The 16,783-nt window shown below is 53.2% G+C and overlaps 1 protein-coding gene across 2 annotated transcripts; it reads right to left on the minus strand.

Annotated features, from left to right (window-relative positions):
- Positions 1–220: 220 nt before the first annotated feature.
- DMRTA2 (DMRT like family A2) lies at positions 221–6,181 on the minus strand. 2 transcript variants are annotated; one of them, XM_025357263.1, is made up of 3 exons: positions 5,800–6,181; positions 3,658–4,224; positions 221–2,399 (listed from the first exon to the last, which is right to left on the minus strand). In XM_025357263.1, exons 2-3 carry the CDS (start codon positions 4,214–4,216, stop codon positions 1,342–1,344), a joined length of 1,617 nt encoding a protein of 538 aa, XP_025213048.1. In that variant the 5' UTR covers positions 4,217–4,224; positions 5,800–6,181; the 3' UTR covers positions 221–1,341. The 2 variants fall into 2 exon arrangements, with proteins under 2 accessions (XP_025213048.1, XP_025213056.1); XM_025357271.1 differs by lacking the exon at positions 5,800–6,181 and having other exon boundaries at positions 3,658–4,311.
- Between the last annotated feature and the right edge of the window lie 10,602 nt (positions 6,182–16,783).

Below are 16,783 nucleotides of genomic sequence, written 5' to 3' on the forward strand. Positions count from 1 at the left end.
CGCGAACCCTTCGGGAGTTGTGAGCTCCGCGCCGCTCTGGTGGGATAGGTCCTCCGGTACCACAGGAAGCCTCCTCTCCCAGTAGCCCCGAGGGTCGGAAATCCCACGGGACCTCGGTCTAGCGTCTCCTTAGCGCCGCGGCCTGAGCGGGAAATCAAGACCTTCTCCCGCGACCCCCCGACCCCCTACTTCTCGAGGAGCGGGACGGGATTCGGCGTCGTTTTCTTAGAAAATAACATTTATTTCTAGCTCATATCTATGCAAAGGAAAGCACAAAGTGCTGCTCCGGAGCAGCGTTTTCCGCTGCCGGCCCTTCAGTCAGGGCGTTTGGCGAGTCCCGGGAGGCGAGAATGAGCCCGCGAGCGGGCGGTTCTGGCTCAGTCACACGTCGCTCTGTTCCTGCTTCAGTGCGCACCTTGACGGCTCCTTAGGGACAGACCAGCCGCAGGCAAGAGGGGTAGGTGGGCAGGATTCGTCCCGAGTTTCCAATATATTTAATCTATAAACCTGATAAGTACAATGAGCGCATAGTCTAATTTTTTTTCCATTTTGTCCTTTTTTTTTTTTTTGCTTGTTTTTGAATGTTTCTCACGTTAATATCGAGGTCACCTACAGATTACAATTAATAACTTAGAATTCCATTTTATAACATTATACACTGGCTTGTATATATATATGTATAGATTATATATAGATTTATACATATATAAAAACACACTGCACCAAGGAAACCCATGCTTAACGGCGTAAGCAACAAAGAGAGCGACAAATAACGCAACTAGGAAAGTGCACCTTAGAACTTGTTTCCTTTTTTTTTCACAATTGTATCGATATATATGTGTGTCCCAAAGACTCGACTCAGTGCCAAGAGATTTATACATCCTAAATTTATATTTGTTAGAGCGAATATTTAGATTTTTTTTTTTTAAAAAGTGGGGGATGGGGAGACACAGAAAAGACTCTCGGATTATCCTGCCATCCACTGAGAGCCGGATGAGCACAGCTAAGGAGCCGCAGGAGCCTGCGCTGCTGTCGCAGCCTCTGAATTCTCATGAATTCCCGGCCTTTTGGAAAGGGGGCTGGGTGAGGCTGGAAGAGGGATCCAGAGGTGGGAAATGAGAACCCAGGCCGCGTACCCTCTCCGAGAACACCTTCATCTGTCTGTAGCTGCTCCCCCTTCGCTCAGCCTTCCCCACCCACCCTCCTAAACAAACCCCAAAAACCATCTTGGAGTGAGAAGACCCCAGCCAGGGCGCAGAGAGCGCGAAGAGGGGTCGGCGGCCCGCGGAGACAGGGCTGGGATTCCTGTTTGGGGAGCGGCCGGCTGCCAGGCCCCTTGCCCTACTGCTTCTCCGGAGCGCCATTGACCATAGGCCCGTACAGGCCGCCGCCATAGGTTGGCTCCTTGTGCACCGCCGCAGCAGCGGCGGCCGAGCGGTCACGCATGAGATCGCTAAAGGCGTAGTCCATGGGCGGGCGGAAGCCGAGCGTGGGCACCAGGCCGGCAGTGGAGTAGGGAGCCATGAAGGCCAAACCGCGACTGTGCGCTGCCGCCGCGGAGTAGGCCAGGCGCAGCGGACTGAGGCCGAGCGGCGCGCCCAGCGGGTAGGCGCCCGTTTCGGCACCGAAGTGACTGGCGTTGGGCTGCAGTGGCGAGAAGGCTGAGCGGCTGCTCAGCGATCCCAGCGCTCCAGGCGCCATGGCGCCGGCCAGCAAGGGTCTGTGGTGTGGGGGTGCGGCGGGCCCGGCCTGCAGCGGAGCGGGCAGCCCAGGACCCCCGCTGGCGGCGGCGTCGACGCGGCCGGGCCACGCATCGTCTGCTGCTGCTGCAGCACCCACGGCGGCCTTATCCGGGGGCGCCGCAGGGCCCAGGCCGGCAGCCAGGCCCCCACGGTGGTGGTTCAGCACCTGCTCGATGGCCTGCACCACGTCGCCGCCGCAGCCCTGCAACACCAGCTCCAGGACGCCTCGCCGGTGGCCCGGGAAGACGCGTGTCAAGATGTCCAGCGGCGTCCGCTGCCGTGGACCCGAGCCTCCGCCCAGCCCCGGCGCCGGCGCGGCCTCACCCTCTTCTTTGTCAGCCTCTGAACCGGATTCAGAGCCCAGAGGGCTAGCGGAGCCCGGGCTGTCCTCCTCGCCGCCACCGCCACCAGGGCCGGCGCTGCCTGGGCAGCTGCCACCTGCCTCTTTGGAGGCCCGAGCTAGGGGCGAACCCGAAAAGGACTCGCCATCACCGTTCTCCGAGCCTGAGCCGGGCCGCACCTCTGGGGACGACGTCCCAGGCCCCGAGTCTGCGCCGTCGGGTGATAAGGGCTTCACCGGCGGCGGCTGCGGGCTGCCCGGGCGGCCTGCCTGAAGCAGCGTCTTGGGAAACAGGTCAAACTTCTGCAACTTGGCCTCTGGGAGGGGAGAAAACGTGTCGTGAGGAGCGGTTAGCTAGAAGACAGCAGTCACAGCACCTCGGCCCTTTGGATCTCAGTTTCCTCTCCCTCAGCCCCACAGCCCTTATTCACTAGGCTCCAGTGCTCCCCTTTCTTTTTGCTCTAGCATTCCTTCCGCTCTGAGCCCCTACAGCCTTGTCTCTCTTTCCCTGACCCCAGGGCTCCCTCTCTTTCTGTACTCCTCAGAACCCCAACTACCTGTGCCCTGTAAACTCGATGTTCAGTGCTGCTTTCCCCCACATCTGTGCCCCAAAACATCCACCTTTAACTTCCTTTCCAGGCCTGCCCTGCCCTGGAGAAGTGGCCAGGTCCAGGGTTCAAATAAGAGACAACATAACTTCTGCCTATACCACGCTGTACAGAAGAGCCCACTGTACATTAGATGCCTGCCCTGGCAGTGCAACCTGTAAGGAAAAGCGCCTTGGTTATCTAGGAGGTCCCAACCTTCTCTACAGGCAGAAGTAGAGCCCCTATTTCTAATCCACCCTTTCCAAAATTGAGACCTAAGAAGTTCTTCCCTCCCAAGTTTAGAGCGGATCCTTCCTTTCCCTCAATGGCCCTGGCCTAATTTCTTTCCTCCCCACAAAAAGCCACGGGGGTCCAGAAAAAGAGGGTGGGGCTAGGCAGGGTGTAGGAAGCGAAGAGGAAAAGATATAGGAAAAAAGACCTGAGAAACCAGGGAGGGTGCGGCAGAAGCTAGAAAGAGGGAGGGCGCAGCAAGCGGTTGTCCAGAGTATTAGGAATGCGAGAAGGGGAAAAGAAACTAGAGCGTCTCACTTCCTAGGGAAAGCAATGGGGCGGGTGTCAGTTAAAAGAGGGGAGGGATTCCTTAAGAGAGTTGGGAAGGAGCAAAGGGAAAGGGCCTGTGGAGAAGCACGGAGGGAAGGAAGATGCGCAGGTTTCCACCTGGGTAGAAGACGAAGCAAAGAAGCAGGGACCTGCCTGCCTTTGGGTAGAGGCGAGTGAAAAAATTAAAGCGTGTCCGTTTGGGCCGGCTGCAGGAGAAAGGGGTAAAGTGCAAATGCTACAGAAGCGGGAGGAAGGAGAGTTTCTGTATCCACGCTCCATACCCGAGGCTGGGCGAGCGGTGAACCCTAGCAGTCGGGGCGACTGGACACGGGGTTTCTACTCTTTCTGAACGGACACAAGCCCCTGGGCCAGGCGCCCCAGAGCTACGATCCTGCTGCCCCTACCTGCGGCCTGTCCGCGCTCTCACCTGAACCGCCTGCGCCAGCTGCTCCGCCTCCGGTCCCCGCGGGCGCTCCCGCTCCGGGTCCCCCGCCGTCGGCGGCGCACACTGAACCGAAGACCTCGTAGGCGGGCCTCGGGGGGATGATGCCGTTGGCTGCGGCCAGCGCCAGCCCCTCGGCAGTACCGTAGAGCAGCTGCAACTCGCGCGCCTCGTTCTCCTCCTGCGCCTGCTGCCTGCGCAGCGCCACCTGCGCCGCCATGACACGCTGGCGCTCCGCGATGAGCGTGCACTTGGCGCACAGGCAGTCCTTCCAGCGACAGTAGCGTTTGTGGCCCTTGAGTGCAGACACCACGCCATGGTTGCGACAGCGCGCGCACTTGGGGGTCCGCGGGTACTTCTCGGCTGCCCGCAGCAACAGTGGCGGCCCCCGCAGCAAGCCGCCTGCCACGCTTACCGGTAGCGATGCGGCGGCTGCCGCGGCGGCCGCCACCGACGCCACCGACGCCACGGGCGGCCCAGTCGCTGTAGCCGCCGCTGCCGTCGCCGCGCCGGGCACGCTGGGCAGCTCCGAGCGCAGCTCCATGACAGGACCTGACCGGAAAGGAGGTGGGAGAGGGGAGAGACCGGGTGAGGAGCACACCGCGCACTAGGCCAAAGCGCAGCCTTGAGGAACCCAAGTTGGAGAGGGATATTTGGGCCACGGAGGCTGGGCTAGCGGGGCCAGAATTGCTGGGAGGAGGTACAGTCGGAACCTCCTTGTGAGCCCTAGCGCCTTCACCCCAGTCCAGCCACTGCTGCTCTTAGACCTGATTTACACGCTGGGGTTAAGATTTTGTCTGAATCAGTAATTCTGCTGGAAAAAATAAAGAGACATGTAAAGTGTGAAAGTCACTGATTCAGGTGGTTGTAATGAGGATTTGGAAAAGTTAAGATGATACCCCAAAGCTTAGCCTAATTGAGGTGAGACGGGTGAGAAAAATGTTCGTTTGACAGGACTGGGATTAGAGCCACAGTTTTGGCCCAGAACTTAGGCCGATGCCAAGGGCAAAACAGGAAAATCCGGAGCAAAACGGCCAGTCTGGCGGAAGGGTGAAGAGGAGAGAGATGTGAAGGAGCAGAGTTGAGCTGGTTGGGCCCGAGTTTTGTTTCTTTTTGTTTGTTTATTTTTAATGCAGGTGGGGGCAGAAGCTTTGGAGAGAAAAATCAGCAACAGAAAGAATAGCTTTAGGAAGTAGAGTGGGGGCGAAGAAACAATTCGGGCAAAGTTAGGCCCAGTGGCTCTGGGACCGGTAAAAATGTGAGCCCCAAAAGTTCCACGGTGCGGGCCTCCAGAGAGGGGGAGAGAAAATGTGTGTGGAGTTTAGTTTAGGACTGGGAAGTATTAAAGAGAAAAATTCGGCCAAAGAAACTTTCTGTATAGGCAAACCCAGCCCAAAGATGAGCTTCATGGGCAAGGAAAACAGCGAAAAGCAGCTGATCTGGGTGTCCAGGATCCAGGGTCCGCGCCCAGGAGAGGGGAATGTGTAAGTAAAAACCTCCACAGGCAAAGGCTGGGGGAGGGGATTGGGTAAAACCTGCGGTGCAATTTTTTAGCTTCGCAGTCTGGAGTAGTAGTCGGGGCGGAAGACGTATCCTGCGGAAAGTTAGGCATTTCGGGAGGGGGATCTTTCTCGAACACCACCTCACACTGCCCTCCCCTCCCCTCCGGGTTTAGGGACAGAGTCGTCAGACACGCCCTCCCCGTCTTGGGGTCCCAGGGGACCCCGATCGAGCGCAGGCTCCTGCGTCCTGATCTCAGAGTTGGGGTCCTAGGACGGGGATGGCCCAGCGGGCCGCACCAAGCCAGGGAAGTCGCCTTCGCAACTGGCCATAAACGGACACCAGAGTCCCACCCGCGCCGCAGCCCCACAAGGCCCAAGCAGGCCCAGCTCCCCGCTTCTGCCGCAGTCTCCTCTGCTTCCCATGTTCCCCGTCCCTGCCAGAGCCCGGGACAGAGTCCTTGTGTCTCCATCCGAGAGTCCCAGACCTCCTCTCTATGAGCGTTGCCTCCTCTCCCAGACCCCTCGGGCCGCGCCGTCCCTAAGCCCACGGGGCCCAGGCCTCCTCAACAGAGGCCGCAGACCAGGTCGCCACCCCCTGCTGTCCCGGCGGCTCTCAACTACCTGCCTTGGGTTCCGGGATCCTCCTCCGCTGGCGCTGCACGCGCCTCCCGGCTCCACTGGCGACGCTGGCGCTCTTGGCCTCTTCCCTTTGCCCCCGGCCCCTTATCTGACCACGTCACCCTCCTTCAGTCACCATGTCCGAACTTCCGGACCCCTCAGAACGTAGCGCAGTCCAACCCTTCCTTCAGAGATCCGGGTCGGAGGCTCCTCTGCCGGCCGCCTGGTTGGAACCCGCAACCTGACTCTCGCAGTGCCGGGTCCCCTCGCTGAGCGCGCTGGACGCTGCGCGCAGCCGGGGCCCAGTTGCCCCGCACTGCCAGACTCTCAATGAGAGGCTCGCCCGCTCTATTGTTGCTCCTTAGGGCTCCATTAGACAGAATTGGACAACAATGTGGCGCCTGCCATTGGCCAGGGGAGGCAGACGGCACTCTGATTGGCCGGGCCCGCGCCCGGGGAGCCCCGCATTCTACAGTGTCCGAAAGATTCGAAACTCCAAAAGCTCCACTGTGTGCTCCGGGAGGGGAGGGGGCGCGCCAGGAAAGGAGTGGAAAAAAGTGGGCGAGGAGGAACGTTGAAACTTTCGTGACAAGTAGTTTCCGTGCGCCCGAGAGCGTGTGAATTGCTCCTAATTACCGTGTCCGGTGCGCCTCTCTGCGTAGACTTGTGTAACCCCTCGGCTTCTGGGGCGCCGACTCGGCTGCGCCGCTCTCACTGGCCGGGGGCGCTTGGCAAAGCTGAGCTTCCCAAGTGGCCCTGGAGCCCTGGGGCGGGTTGGGGGGCAGGTGACAATTCAATTACTGCGGTCGGGGTGGGGGCGGGACAGGGGTGCGGGGGTGGGGAAGGGAGGGTGTTCAAGGCATAAATGCCAGGACGATTTTTCCTGCCTTCTTCCTGCTACGTTTCGGCGCGCTCCCAAGTCGGACGAGTTTGGGGTAGTTGAGGGCTGCTTTGGTTTTTTCCTCCTGTCACCTTTAAAGTTCAGTTATTTTGTTTTAAAAGTCCTGATACGCTAGTCATCCTGGAGGGTAAGTGTGGTTTATGAAGATTTTCGTGTTTAAAGAGAAGCTCAGCGAAGAGAAACGAGATTGCGCTTCCTGTCGGTGCCCGCCGCATCCGCATCCCTCGCGCCCTGAGCCTTTCCTCTCCCTGCCCCTCTTTCGCGTCCCTCGGCCCCTTTTGCTCTTTCTTTTCCTCATTTTTCAGCATCTCGATTTCTTTTCCTTGGTGATGGGATTCTTTTTGTCTTTATTGTCAATGAACAAACAGCCCTCCTCCTTTTTTTGTTTCTTTTCTAAACGAAAGTAAAAAGTGGCCTCTGTGTCTCCGCAGCTTCTCTTAGACTCAGGACGCGCATCGGTCTGTTCGACCTTCCCCGCAAGAGACAAAGTGACTGCTGGGAGGCCCCCGCGGACAGTTTTCAGTTTTAACTTTCGCCTTATTCTCATCCTGTCCTGATGTCACGGCCCTGAGGAACAGCTCATTCTGAAGAAGAGGTAACAGGTTTCAGATTTTGTTTCCTTTTTGAAAGGCAACATCTGGAATTAATGCCGCGGCCCTCGGGCGGGTCGCCCTCGGTTCCTGTAGCTCTATCTCTGTCTTTTCATTCTGTTTTTCCGTCTAATATCTAATGTTCTATCACTCTCGTTTTTGTTCTCTTCTTTTCTCTCTCTCCTTCAGAGTAAAGAAAATTCGTTTAAATAATGAGGAAAATGAGCGTTCCTGGCGTTCTCCGTCCATTCTTGACCGTGCGTCTCCGCGTTGCTCTTTCGAACCTCCAGGCCCGCGGGAATCTGGGCGCGTAGATTCGGCCGGGGCCGTCGCGGCCTCAGGACGCAGCCCTCCCGCCTGGCACGACTACTGGGCCGCGCCCTGTCAGTCTATCCGTTTCTGAGCCCAGGGGTGGGGGTGGGGGAAAGAAGGTGCGACCAACGGGCCCCCACCCGAAGACCTCAGAACCTGGCGCCCCGGGAGAGCCTTGGAAGAAGCCCACCCGGAGGCTGAGGCTGGAGGGAAAAGGGGATGGGGGTGATGCGCTGGAGGACCGGGCGGAGAGCTTCCAGAAAGTTCACCAGGCCCCGGCGCGAGGGCGCTCTGACACGAACAAGGTCTGTGATAGCGATAAAAACCTGGTCACTAGCTCCCAGAAAATGCCACTTGCTGGAGTCTGTGAATGGGTTTAGGAGAGAGAAGGGTGTCAGCCCCCGCGAGGGTCTCCCGCGTGAAGCGAGGATAAGGGGGTGCTTCAGGGATAATATGTCCTCTAGGAGCGCAGGACCCAGACCCCACCTTCCAACACCTGGAGGTTCCGAGGCCAAGTACGTCTAGTAGCCCCGGCTGCACCTGGGGAGGAGAGCCATGAGGTTGGGGGAAGAGCGCCGACCACCGCCGGATTCCGCGCCAGGGCCGTCAGGTGCCTTCTCCCAGAGCTCCTTTGGACAAAGTTTTCGGGAAATTATATTAAACCGAAAACGAAATAAACTATATAAATCTGCCTAGCTTTTCGGGGGGGCGGTGGCCCAGGTATCCTTCGCGCTTGAGGCCAGGTCACCGTGAGATTTCCCCACTCCGGACGGGGGATTCCTCAGAAGCCAAGGGTGTAACCACGAGGACTCGGGAACCCTAGGCGGCCCCACAGATGCGTGAGGAACTTCATTTTCTAAGGAGTGGGAGGAGGAGCATCCTGGCATTTAACACAGCCCAACCAGAGGGAATCCGCCCACCCCTAGTGGAGGAACCTCTCTCTTCTCTCGCCCCTCTTTCCTGGCATTCACATCTCCACAGGTCTGGGACCCACAGCCTTTTCTCCCACTCCCCGGAGGTTAGGGTTTTCATGTGAGTGAATGTGTTATGGAGGGAGGCAAAATAAACCCCAGGTCATCTCACCCACACTTTGACCAGGCAGGAATCCTCTGCCCAGCTTCCCAGGCCACTCCAGGGCCAGTTCCTCCTGATTTGGATTGGGTCGGTCGAAGGGGAAAGGAAAGGCATGGCCGAACTGAGCCGTCAGCACGAGAAGAGCACGCTCAGGTTGAGTCAGCAGGGTCTACCCGCTCCCCAGCCTGAGTGTAGCTTCACACTTGGACACACCCCCTCCCCCGTGCGTGTGACCACTCTCTGCAAAGTATGGGACACACTGTCACGCCAGCATTCAGAGAGCACCACGGGGCCCAGGCTCAACTCTGATACTACCCTCCAACCCAAGGGGACCCCTTCAGTGAATTTGACCTCAGTGTTCTCATAAGCATGTCCCCATCCTGGGACATCCACTCGGTGTGTGACGTTCCCAGACTCCCACAGATTTCCACATCGGTGACAGCACACGCCGACAGGAGCACATCCTCACGCACGTATGCCCTGGTTTATGCGCGGAGCCCCAGCCTTACTTCTACAGTTGGGCCCCAGGCAGAAAAAGCCACAGCCTTCCGGGACAAATGAGGCGGCTGAGAGCAGAGGGTCTTCCTCACACATTCACACGCGTACTCTTAGCTCAGAATCATTTGCTGACGCCTCTGCTGTGCCAGGGGCTGGGGGTCCGGGTGAGAGGGCCCGGCCAAGAAAATCCACCCCATCCCTATTCGCCCCTGGCGCCATCCCCCACGCCCACGCCCAGGCACTGGTGGCGTCCAAAGGGACTGCGCTGGGGTGAGGCCGGGGTTGAGGGCCTAGGGCGTAGAGCCGGCTGTAGGCGCGGCGTGGGGAAGGGCGCCGAGGGTGAGTAGTGTAACTCTGAGTAGAAGAGCCAGGGGCGCCGATGGGGGACCCGGGAGGCACTGACTTTTGCGCTGTTTGCCCGCGGCCTCGGAGCAAGCAGACGCCATCTGTTTGCCGGCTGCGACGCGTCCCGTTTAATTACCCTCCCGGCAGCCTAATAGAGATGATATTAAACTAAATCTTTCTGACATTAAAAGTAATTATCCCCAAACCGGTGGCTCCGGGACGGAATGGCCCCTCCCGCACCCACCCCTTCCCTGGCTGTGCCGGATTCCGTTAGTTTGGCTGATACTCTCCGCCCGGGAATGGGGCACAGAAGAAAGGGGGAACGTGCCTTTGGGAGAAGGAGTCTCCACGGGTTGCCTGACACGCGTTTTCCCGCAAACCACACTCTCCTGTTCCTATGTGGACACAAGCACGTGTACACACAGACACGTAGCGATATTTTCCTCCAGATCAACTCATGAGTCACGCTGATTAAGACCCTCAGCCGTGCACACCCTCTGTGAACAGGGAGACGCGCAGCTTGGTTTCCTGTCCCGTCCTCTGACACCGCTAAAATGGTCATTTTCCATGGTCATAGCCACGGATCTATGCCAGGACCGGGGACCGGGCATAATTTCGGAGCCAGAAAGAACTCCTATGGTGGTGCCGGGTTTCTCAGGCGCTGTTCCAGCTAAGGGCCAGGCGCCCAGCAATTTCTCTACAGTTGCTTACTGAAGTCGCACCACTCTCTGCGAGGCAGGTCCGATTATTCCACTTGTCAGGTGAGAGACTTGGAGCGGTGAGATGACTTGTTCCACATATCACAATTAGTGCGTAACAGAGCAATAATCAAACCCGGGAGTACCCTCATCCAACGCCGGGTCAAGGCACCCCTCCACACCCGTTGGCCGGGAACCCGCTGGTGCTCAGCTTCTTCCCGGGCCCTGGACCTAAAGGCCGGGCCGAACAGCCAACTGAAGGTGGAGGAGAGAGGGCACTGGCTCTGAGTGAGCGGCAGGAGGCCCCGAGGCGGAGCCCCAGCGGCTGCAGCCCTCCTTTGGATCAAGCCCTCGCGTCTGCGGGGCAGGCGAAAGCGAGGCGTCTGCCCAGTGTCGCCAGGCTCCTCAGGATTTTCTGGTTGGGAGCATCTAAGCCTGAGACAAACGCGTGGAGAGTGGTGTTCACCGCCCCACTATTTGTTTCTATTTGTGAGCGCCTACTGAGTACAGCCACTCTGCTAAACACTTGGTGTGTGCTGTCTTGCTTGCCACGCAGTCCATGGGGGAAGATGCGATGGTCCACGTTTCAGACACAAGGTAGCCAAAGTTCAGCAAGGCGACACAACTTGCCTGGGGCCAGAGTGCTGCCGAACTTCGAAAAAGACAGAAATCCAGATCCAACTCCCACTCTCAGGTTTTTTTCTCCTCACCTTCCATGGGGCGGAGGGGGGTGGGGGCAGGTAGGATCAGACCTAGGAGCTTCCATTTGGTTCGGTTTCATTCAGTTCACTGATCGTTCACAGAAACATGAAAGTAGGAGTCATTCATTCATTCATTCATTCATTCGTTTATGTAACAGCATTTGTTGAGCATCTAGTATGTGCCAAGCTCTGTGGATCCGAGACAAATCAACCATAATGGGCCCTTACAGAACTTGTTAGCCAACTGGGGACACAGTCCCCTATCAGTGACCTCACAGTGAGAAGTCTAATCTTGGGAATGGGGGAAGGAGGATGAGGGGAAGCTTCCCGAAGAAAGGGACCTCTGATGGTTAGGTTTCCCAAAGGGAAACACTGTTATTGCTTGTTCTGATAGAATAAAAGTCTTATAAAACATTTTAGAAAATTCAGCAAAATATATTTGGTGAATTTTGCTATTTTTTTCCCTGTCTACCCACACTGACAAAAACATACTTTACAGTACTTGTTTTTTGTTTACAATTATAAGGATTTTAACATTAATCTATCTACATAAGCTTTTAAAATGATTGTTTAATGTTCCATTGCATGGATCCATCTTTCTTTAGCCATTTCCCTGTTAATAGGTATTTTGTTTGTTTCGAGTTTTTGCTCTAATAAATATTGCTACCACAAACATCTTTTGTGCATTTGCCTAATTATTTACCTAGGATAAATTCCTAAAAATAAGATGGATTGGCCAGAGGCTTTTTACATTTTTTAAGGCTTTTGATAGCTATCAAATAGCCCACAGGAAAGGTATCAATGAACACACTCAATAGAAGGACATCTTGCTGATATTTTAAATCTTTGCCAATTCAAACAAGAAAAATAGTGTATCATTGTTATAATTCGCATTTCCTTAGTTATTCCTTACTTTTTCCTACATGGGTTGGTCAGTTGAGGTGTTTTAAAACTTATTTATATACATCATTTGCTTATTTTTCAATCATAGAGCTTCTACTTTCCTTAATTTGTAATCGTAATTTATATATCAAAGACAATAGTATCTTCTGTTTGCAACATGTGCTGTTTCCTCACGTTTTTGTGGCTGTCTTGCTATTGTTACACTGGAGTTTTAAAACGTTTATGTAGACCAAAGTTTATATTTTCTTTGTAGACTCTATTTACAGTTGTATATGTAAGGATTTGTATATGTAAGGATTTGTAGATTCTATTTACAGTTGTATATGTAAGGATTTCTCAAATCCAACCTTCTAAAAGCATTGGCCTATATTTGTATTATCTCTTTTTTCATTATTTACATTTATATCTTTAGTTTATTGGAAATTAATTTTGATGGAAGGTGTGGTTTGTAGCTTAATTTTCCCCAATGATTAGCTATTTATCACAGCCCTCTTCAATGAACCATTTCCCCTACTGACCATATGCTATAGACCAAATTCTCAGGTGGCTGTAGGTTGATATCAGCATATTCTCTTCAAGGGAGCTGTTTACTCTTGCACTAGCCTCACTATTTTAATTATTGTAGTTCTGTAGTATTTGGGAGGGCAAGTCATCCTTCTGATTTTTCTTTTTTCCACATTCTCATGGCTATTTTCAAAATACAGGCTTCTGAATAAATATTTTAGGAATTTTAAAGCTACTTCCAAAAAAAAAGTAAAAAATATTGCGGGGGGGGGATTTAAGTACCTTTAGAAATTAATTTGAGGGAGATTGTGCATCTTCACAATGTGAGACAATTCCATCTAGGACTTGGTGTGACGTTATCATGACTTTTATGTCTCTTGGTAACTGCTGTCACTTTTTCTCAACAATTGTGTTTCTTAAATTTCTCCCCTCCGTATTTTATATAGCTATTGTGAATGGAATCTTTTCACCCATTACAGCATCTAACCGGTTATGACAGGAGCATAAGAAAGTTACTGATAATAGTATATTTATCTTGGAACCCGCCTCCTTTGTGACCTCTCTCCCATTAACAATTTTTAAGTTACTTTTTACAGTCTTCCCACCCAGCTGAGTTTGGAAGGACCCGGAAATGACCAGGAGGAGGGAGGGAGGAGGATGTACAGAGTGATTTGTAGGTCTTCCTGGGGCATTGCGGATGGTGTGCACCGGCTACGTGGTCTTCTTTGTGCCATCCTTCTCCTGGTTTCCATCTTCCAAGAGGACCCCTCGAAATAGCGATTCTGAGAATCGGCTCCGGGGCTGGTGAGCCATCCAGATACAGAGCTTCCGCCGCGCTGTGTGACCGTTAGCGAGTCGCCAGCCCTCTCTGGGCTCGCCTCTCGGCCACCCCGGAGTCAGGCCGCCTGGAGGATAGCGCAGCCAGGCCACTACAGGTGGAGAAAGGAGACTGTAGACAGGAGGGGCATTCGAGCTGGTTCCTGGGCCGAGTCAGCCTGGGTTTGAGTCCAGACTCCCTCCCTCCGTAGTGCAGCGAGTGACCTTCGGCAGCCAGGTACTCCCAGCCTATTCCCAGCCTGTAACCTTCGGGTCACCCACCAAACTGGAGATAAGGGGAACAGGTCTGGGAGGGGGAAGCCTAATACACACACACACACACACACACACACACACACACCTGTTGGCGGCTTTCCTTCTACTCGGACTTCTTCCCCCAACCTTCACATTTCATGGTAAAGTAAAACTTTCATTGGGTCATTGTGAGGACTCAATAATGCAATTCATGTAAAGTCCTTCTCACTGCCTGACATATAGTAAACATTCAATAAGTGCTGGATACTATAATTTATTAGGCAGTTACTGAATGAGTGAATCCCTCTCTGCCTTCAGTCCGGAGAGGAACAGTTCCCTTCTCAGCACCCTTCTGCCTTCATGAGAAGGAAGACTGGGGAGCTGGGAGCCAGCAATAGGAGGTGCCTACTCAGGTGCTTCTGATTTTGAACCCTAATCTTAAAACTCCCTTCAGAACCAGAATTCTGGAAGATTTGCATGGCCCAGACTCTTCACTGGCCTGGGATGCTCAAAATCCCAGAGAGAGTCTGGGCCATCTCCTTCCCTAGGTCACTTCACCCACTCCACCTACCACCCTCTCCAGAGGCTCCATTAACTGGAACGTGTTTGCCACATGGCACAAAGTGGTACTGCCCCAGTAAATAGGGAGATGCACAGCCCCGGGCCCCAAGTCTCTATGGGAAGTGCACCTGCCCCCCTTGACCTCATCTCTTCTCAGGACCTCCACTCTTTGGGGCACACGCTGGCACTGCTGGTTCCTAGTGGGGCTCCCCAAAGGCAGTGGCTGGGCTCCATGCCCCCATAACACAGTACCACTTTTATTGCAGAGAATGTGTTCTTCTCTCTGAGCCCCTGACCTCCTGCAACATGTAAAAGATGCATACAATGCACAGTTGGAAGAAACCAAGGCGTGCAAGTGATAGCTGCACAAACTAGTTCCTCACTGATGCTTGCTTTGGTTAAAGGCATGCCAGAATGGAGGCCGTGGCAAGTCACTTCACTGCTCTAAGCCTGTTTCTCCATCTATAGAATGAGGAAAGACAGACCTACTGCATCTGGAAATGATCTGAAATGAGACAAGCAGACACAGGAAGATTATGATTCTTGTGTGAGATGCTCAGCTGAGCCCTTGGTGCCCATCTCTGGGAATATACCGAAGTTCCCAGCTGCCCACCTGACCTCCAAATCAGAGAAGTTTCAGTAAGACTCTCCTTGTTGTCTCCTCAGAAGTCCTATACAAATGTTACCAGTGTGTAAAGCAGGTAACATTTCCAGGAGTCTGGAGATCTTCTCCCAGAAGGGCAAGCTCCATTCTGATCCTGTAGGATGCCTCCTTTTTCTAATTCCAGGATCTCAGATTACCAGGTTCCCAGATGGGGTTTACTAATCCCCAGAAGCCTTTCTGAAGCCCAGACGGGGGGCCTCCTCTGGGTTCCCACAGCTCCTGGAACTCTTTCAGTACCACCCTGAAATTGGTGGCCCCAACCCGCTCCAGCTTGGAAGTTCTGGGTCAAAGGTAGAAGCTGAGGATCCGGTGTTTAACTAAAGACCTCAACAATGAATGGATGAGTCAAAGCTAACCTGTTCTCCATAAGGCAAAGGTACTTTGGTATTTAAATGCTGGTTTGCCAGAAATGCATGGTGGGAAAAATATTTGCTTTGGAGATAGACAGGCTCACTCATGGGTCATGGATATGTCATATAGTAGTTATGAGACTTTGGGCAAATGATTTAACTGCTCTAAGCCTCAGTTTATCAACGTATGAAACAGGTACGGTATGATCCACCTCATAGGGTAGTTTTGGAGTTCATTCATTCATGTAACACTTACTGTCTGTGCTCTGTGTCGGGTCCCATGAAGATGGACCTGTCAGGGTCTAGAGAGGGAGACTTCTGTACAAATAATCACAATAATGCTCTGCTAGGGGCAAAGAAAGGGACTAGAAGAGGCCTTTGACTTGTCCTGGGGGTTCAGGAGCCTTCCTGGAGAAATAGCGAAGTTTAGTACTAGCCTGAACTCTGGAGCCAAATTGCCTGTGCTTGAACCCTGGCTCTTTGGTTTACTAGCTTTGTGAATGTGGGCAAATTACCACTTGTGCCTCATTTTGCTCACAAATAAGGTGAGGATAATAGCTCCTTCTTTATAAGGTTGTTGTGAGGAGTGAATGAGTTAATACAAATAAATCTCATAGTGACTGGCATACAATAAACATGATATAAATGATATACGTATTCACTATATTATCAATAGGTACTTATCAAGCACCTACGCAGGGTCAGACCTGTGATGAGGATAAGACAAGTCAGACTGACCCTACTCTCACGGAGTTTAGACCTTACGCAAAATCGGAGCCGAGTCTCAAAGTACAAATTGCCTCTTATCTAAGGAGAGTTTGAGAGAAGAGCAGCGAACTGAGGAAGGAACTCAGGGGCTGCTGACATTTAATAGGCAGGCAGAAAACCCTACAAAAGAGACAGAGAAGGATCTTTCAGGGAGGTGAGAAGAAAGTGAGGGCAGTGCAGTATCCTAGAAAGCAAGGGGGGTGGGAGTGTGTGAGGATTTTTATTATACTCTACTCTCTGTGCATTAGAAGTTCTACCACTGAAGCATCTCAGGAATGGGGACCTCATCAATGAGGGAAAAACGCAAGCATGAGCTTTGGGCATAGATCCAGAGTAGAAGCCCAACTCCTCTCCCTACTACCTGTGTCTCTGAGACAAGTGACCCAATCTCTCTGAATGTTTTCTTAGCTGTAAAGTAAGGATAATAATAGTATCAACCTCACAGAATAATTCTGAGGATGGCATGGGAGGACAGAGTATATTAAGACCCTAGCATTGTGCTGGGCTCACCTAGGTACTCAAAACCAATTCCTTTACTCTTTTTCTTTCCTTAGCAGCTCCAGTTGGTTTTGCTTCAGCTCCAATTAATGGCTTCAGTAACCATTGGGTGTGTGACTATTATGTGCCAGACCCTGGGCTGACTCTGGAAATAAACAGATGATTAAGATCTGGTCTCTGCCCTCTCAATGTTCCCACATGAGTTGGATACTAGAGATGGAAGTGGCCATCTAATTAGTACATGGATGCCATTATTTATAAATTCAGTTAATAAATCCAAATGTACTGTGTGCTTTTTATGTACTAGCCATTTTACTAGGCTTCAAGAATATGAAGTGACTCAGGCCCTTTGTGGGAGTCCCAGTCTGGGGGTTAGGGGAGAAAGAGTATCTAAGCTGAGAATTACAGTTCAGAGTGATCCAGTACTACGAAAAGGGCAGCAACAAGTCTGAAGACTCACAGCACTCCTGTGTTTGACCCGAGGAGTGTGAGGAGGGTGTGGCAATGGTCAAGAAACCATCTTGAAGGACGTGATGTATAAACTGAAGGTGAA

This window comes from Theropithecus gelada, chromosome 1 (assembly GCF_003255815.1).
Source record: "Theropithecus gelada isolate Dixy chromosome 1, Tgel_1.0, whole genome shotgun sequence".
Lineage (NCBI taxonomy): Eukaryota > Metazoa > Chordata > Mammalia > Primates > Cercopithecidae > Theropithecus > Theropithecus gelada.

Excerpts from the sequence above, each read along its gene's own strand:
- DMRTA2 (XM_025357263.1), bottom strand. The coding sequence starts at position 4,216 with ATGGAGCTGCGCTCGGAGCTGCCCAGCGTGCCCGGCGCGGCGACGGCA. Across the intron at positions 2,400-3,657 it reads AGCTGGCGCAGGCGGTTCAG|AGGCCAAGTTGCAGAAGTTT; the intron begins GTGAGAGCGCGG and ends CTCCCCTCCCAG.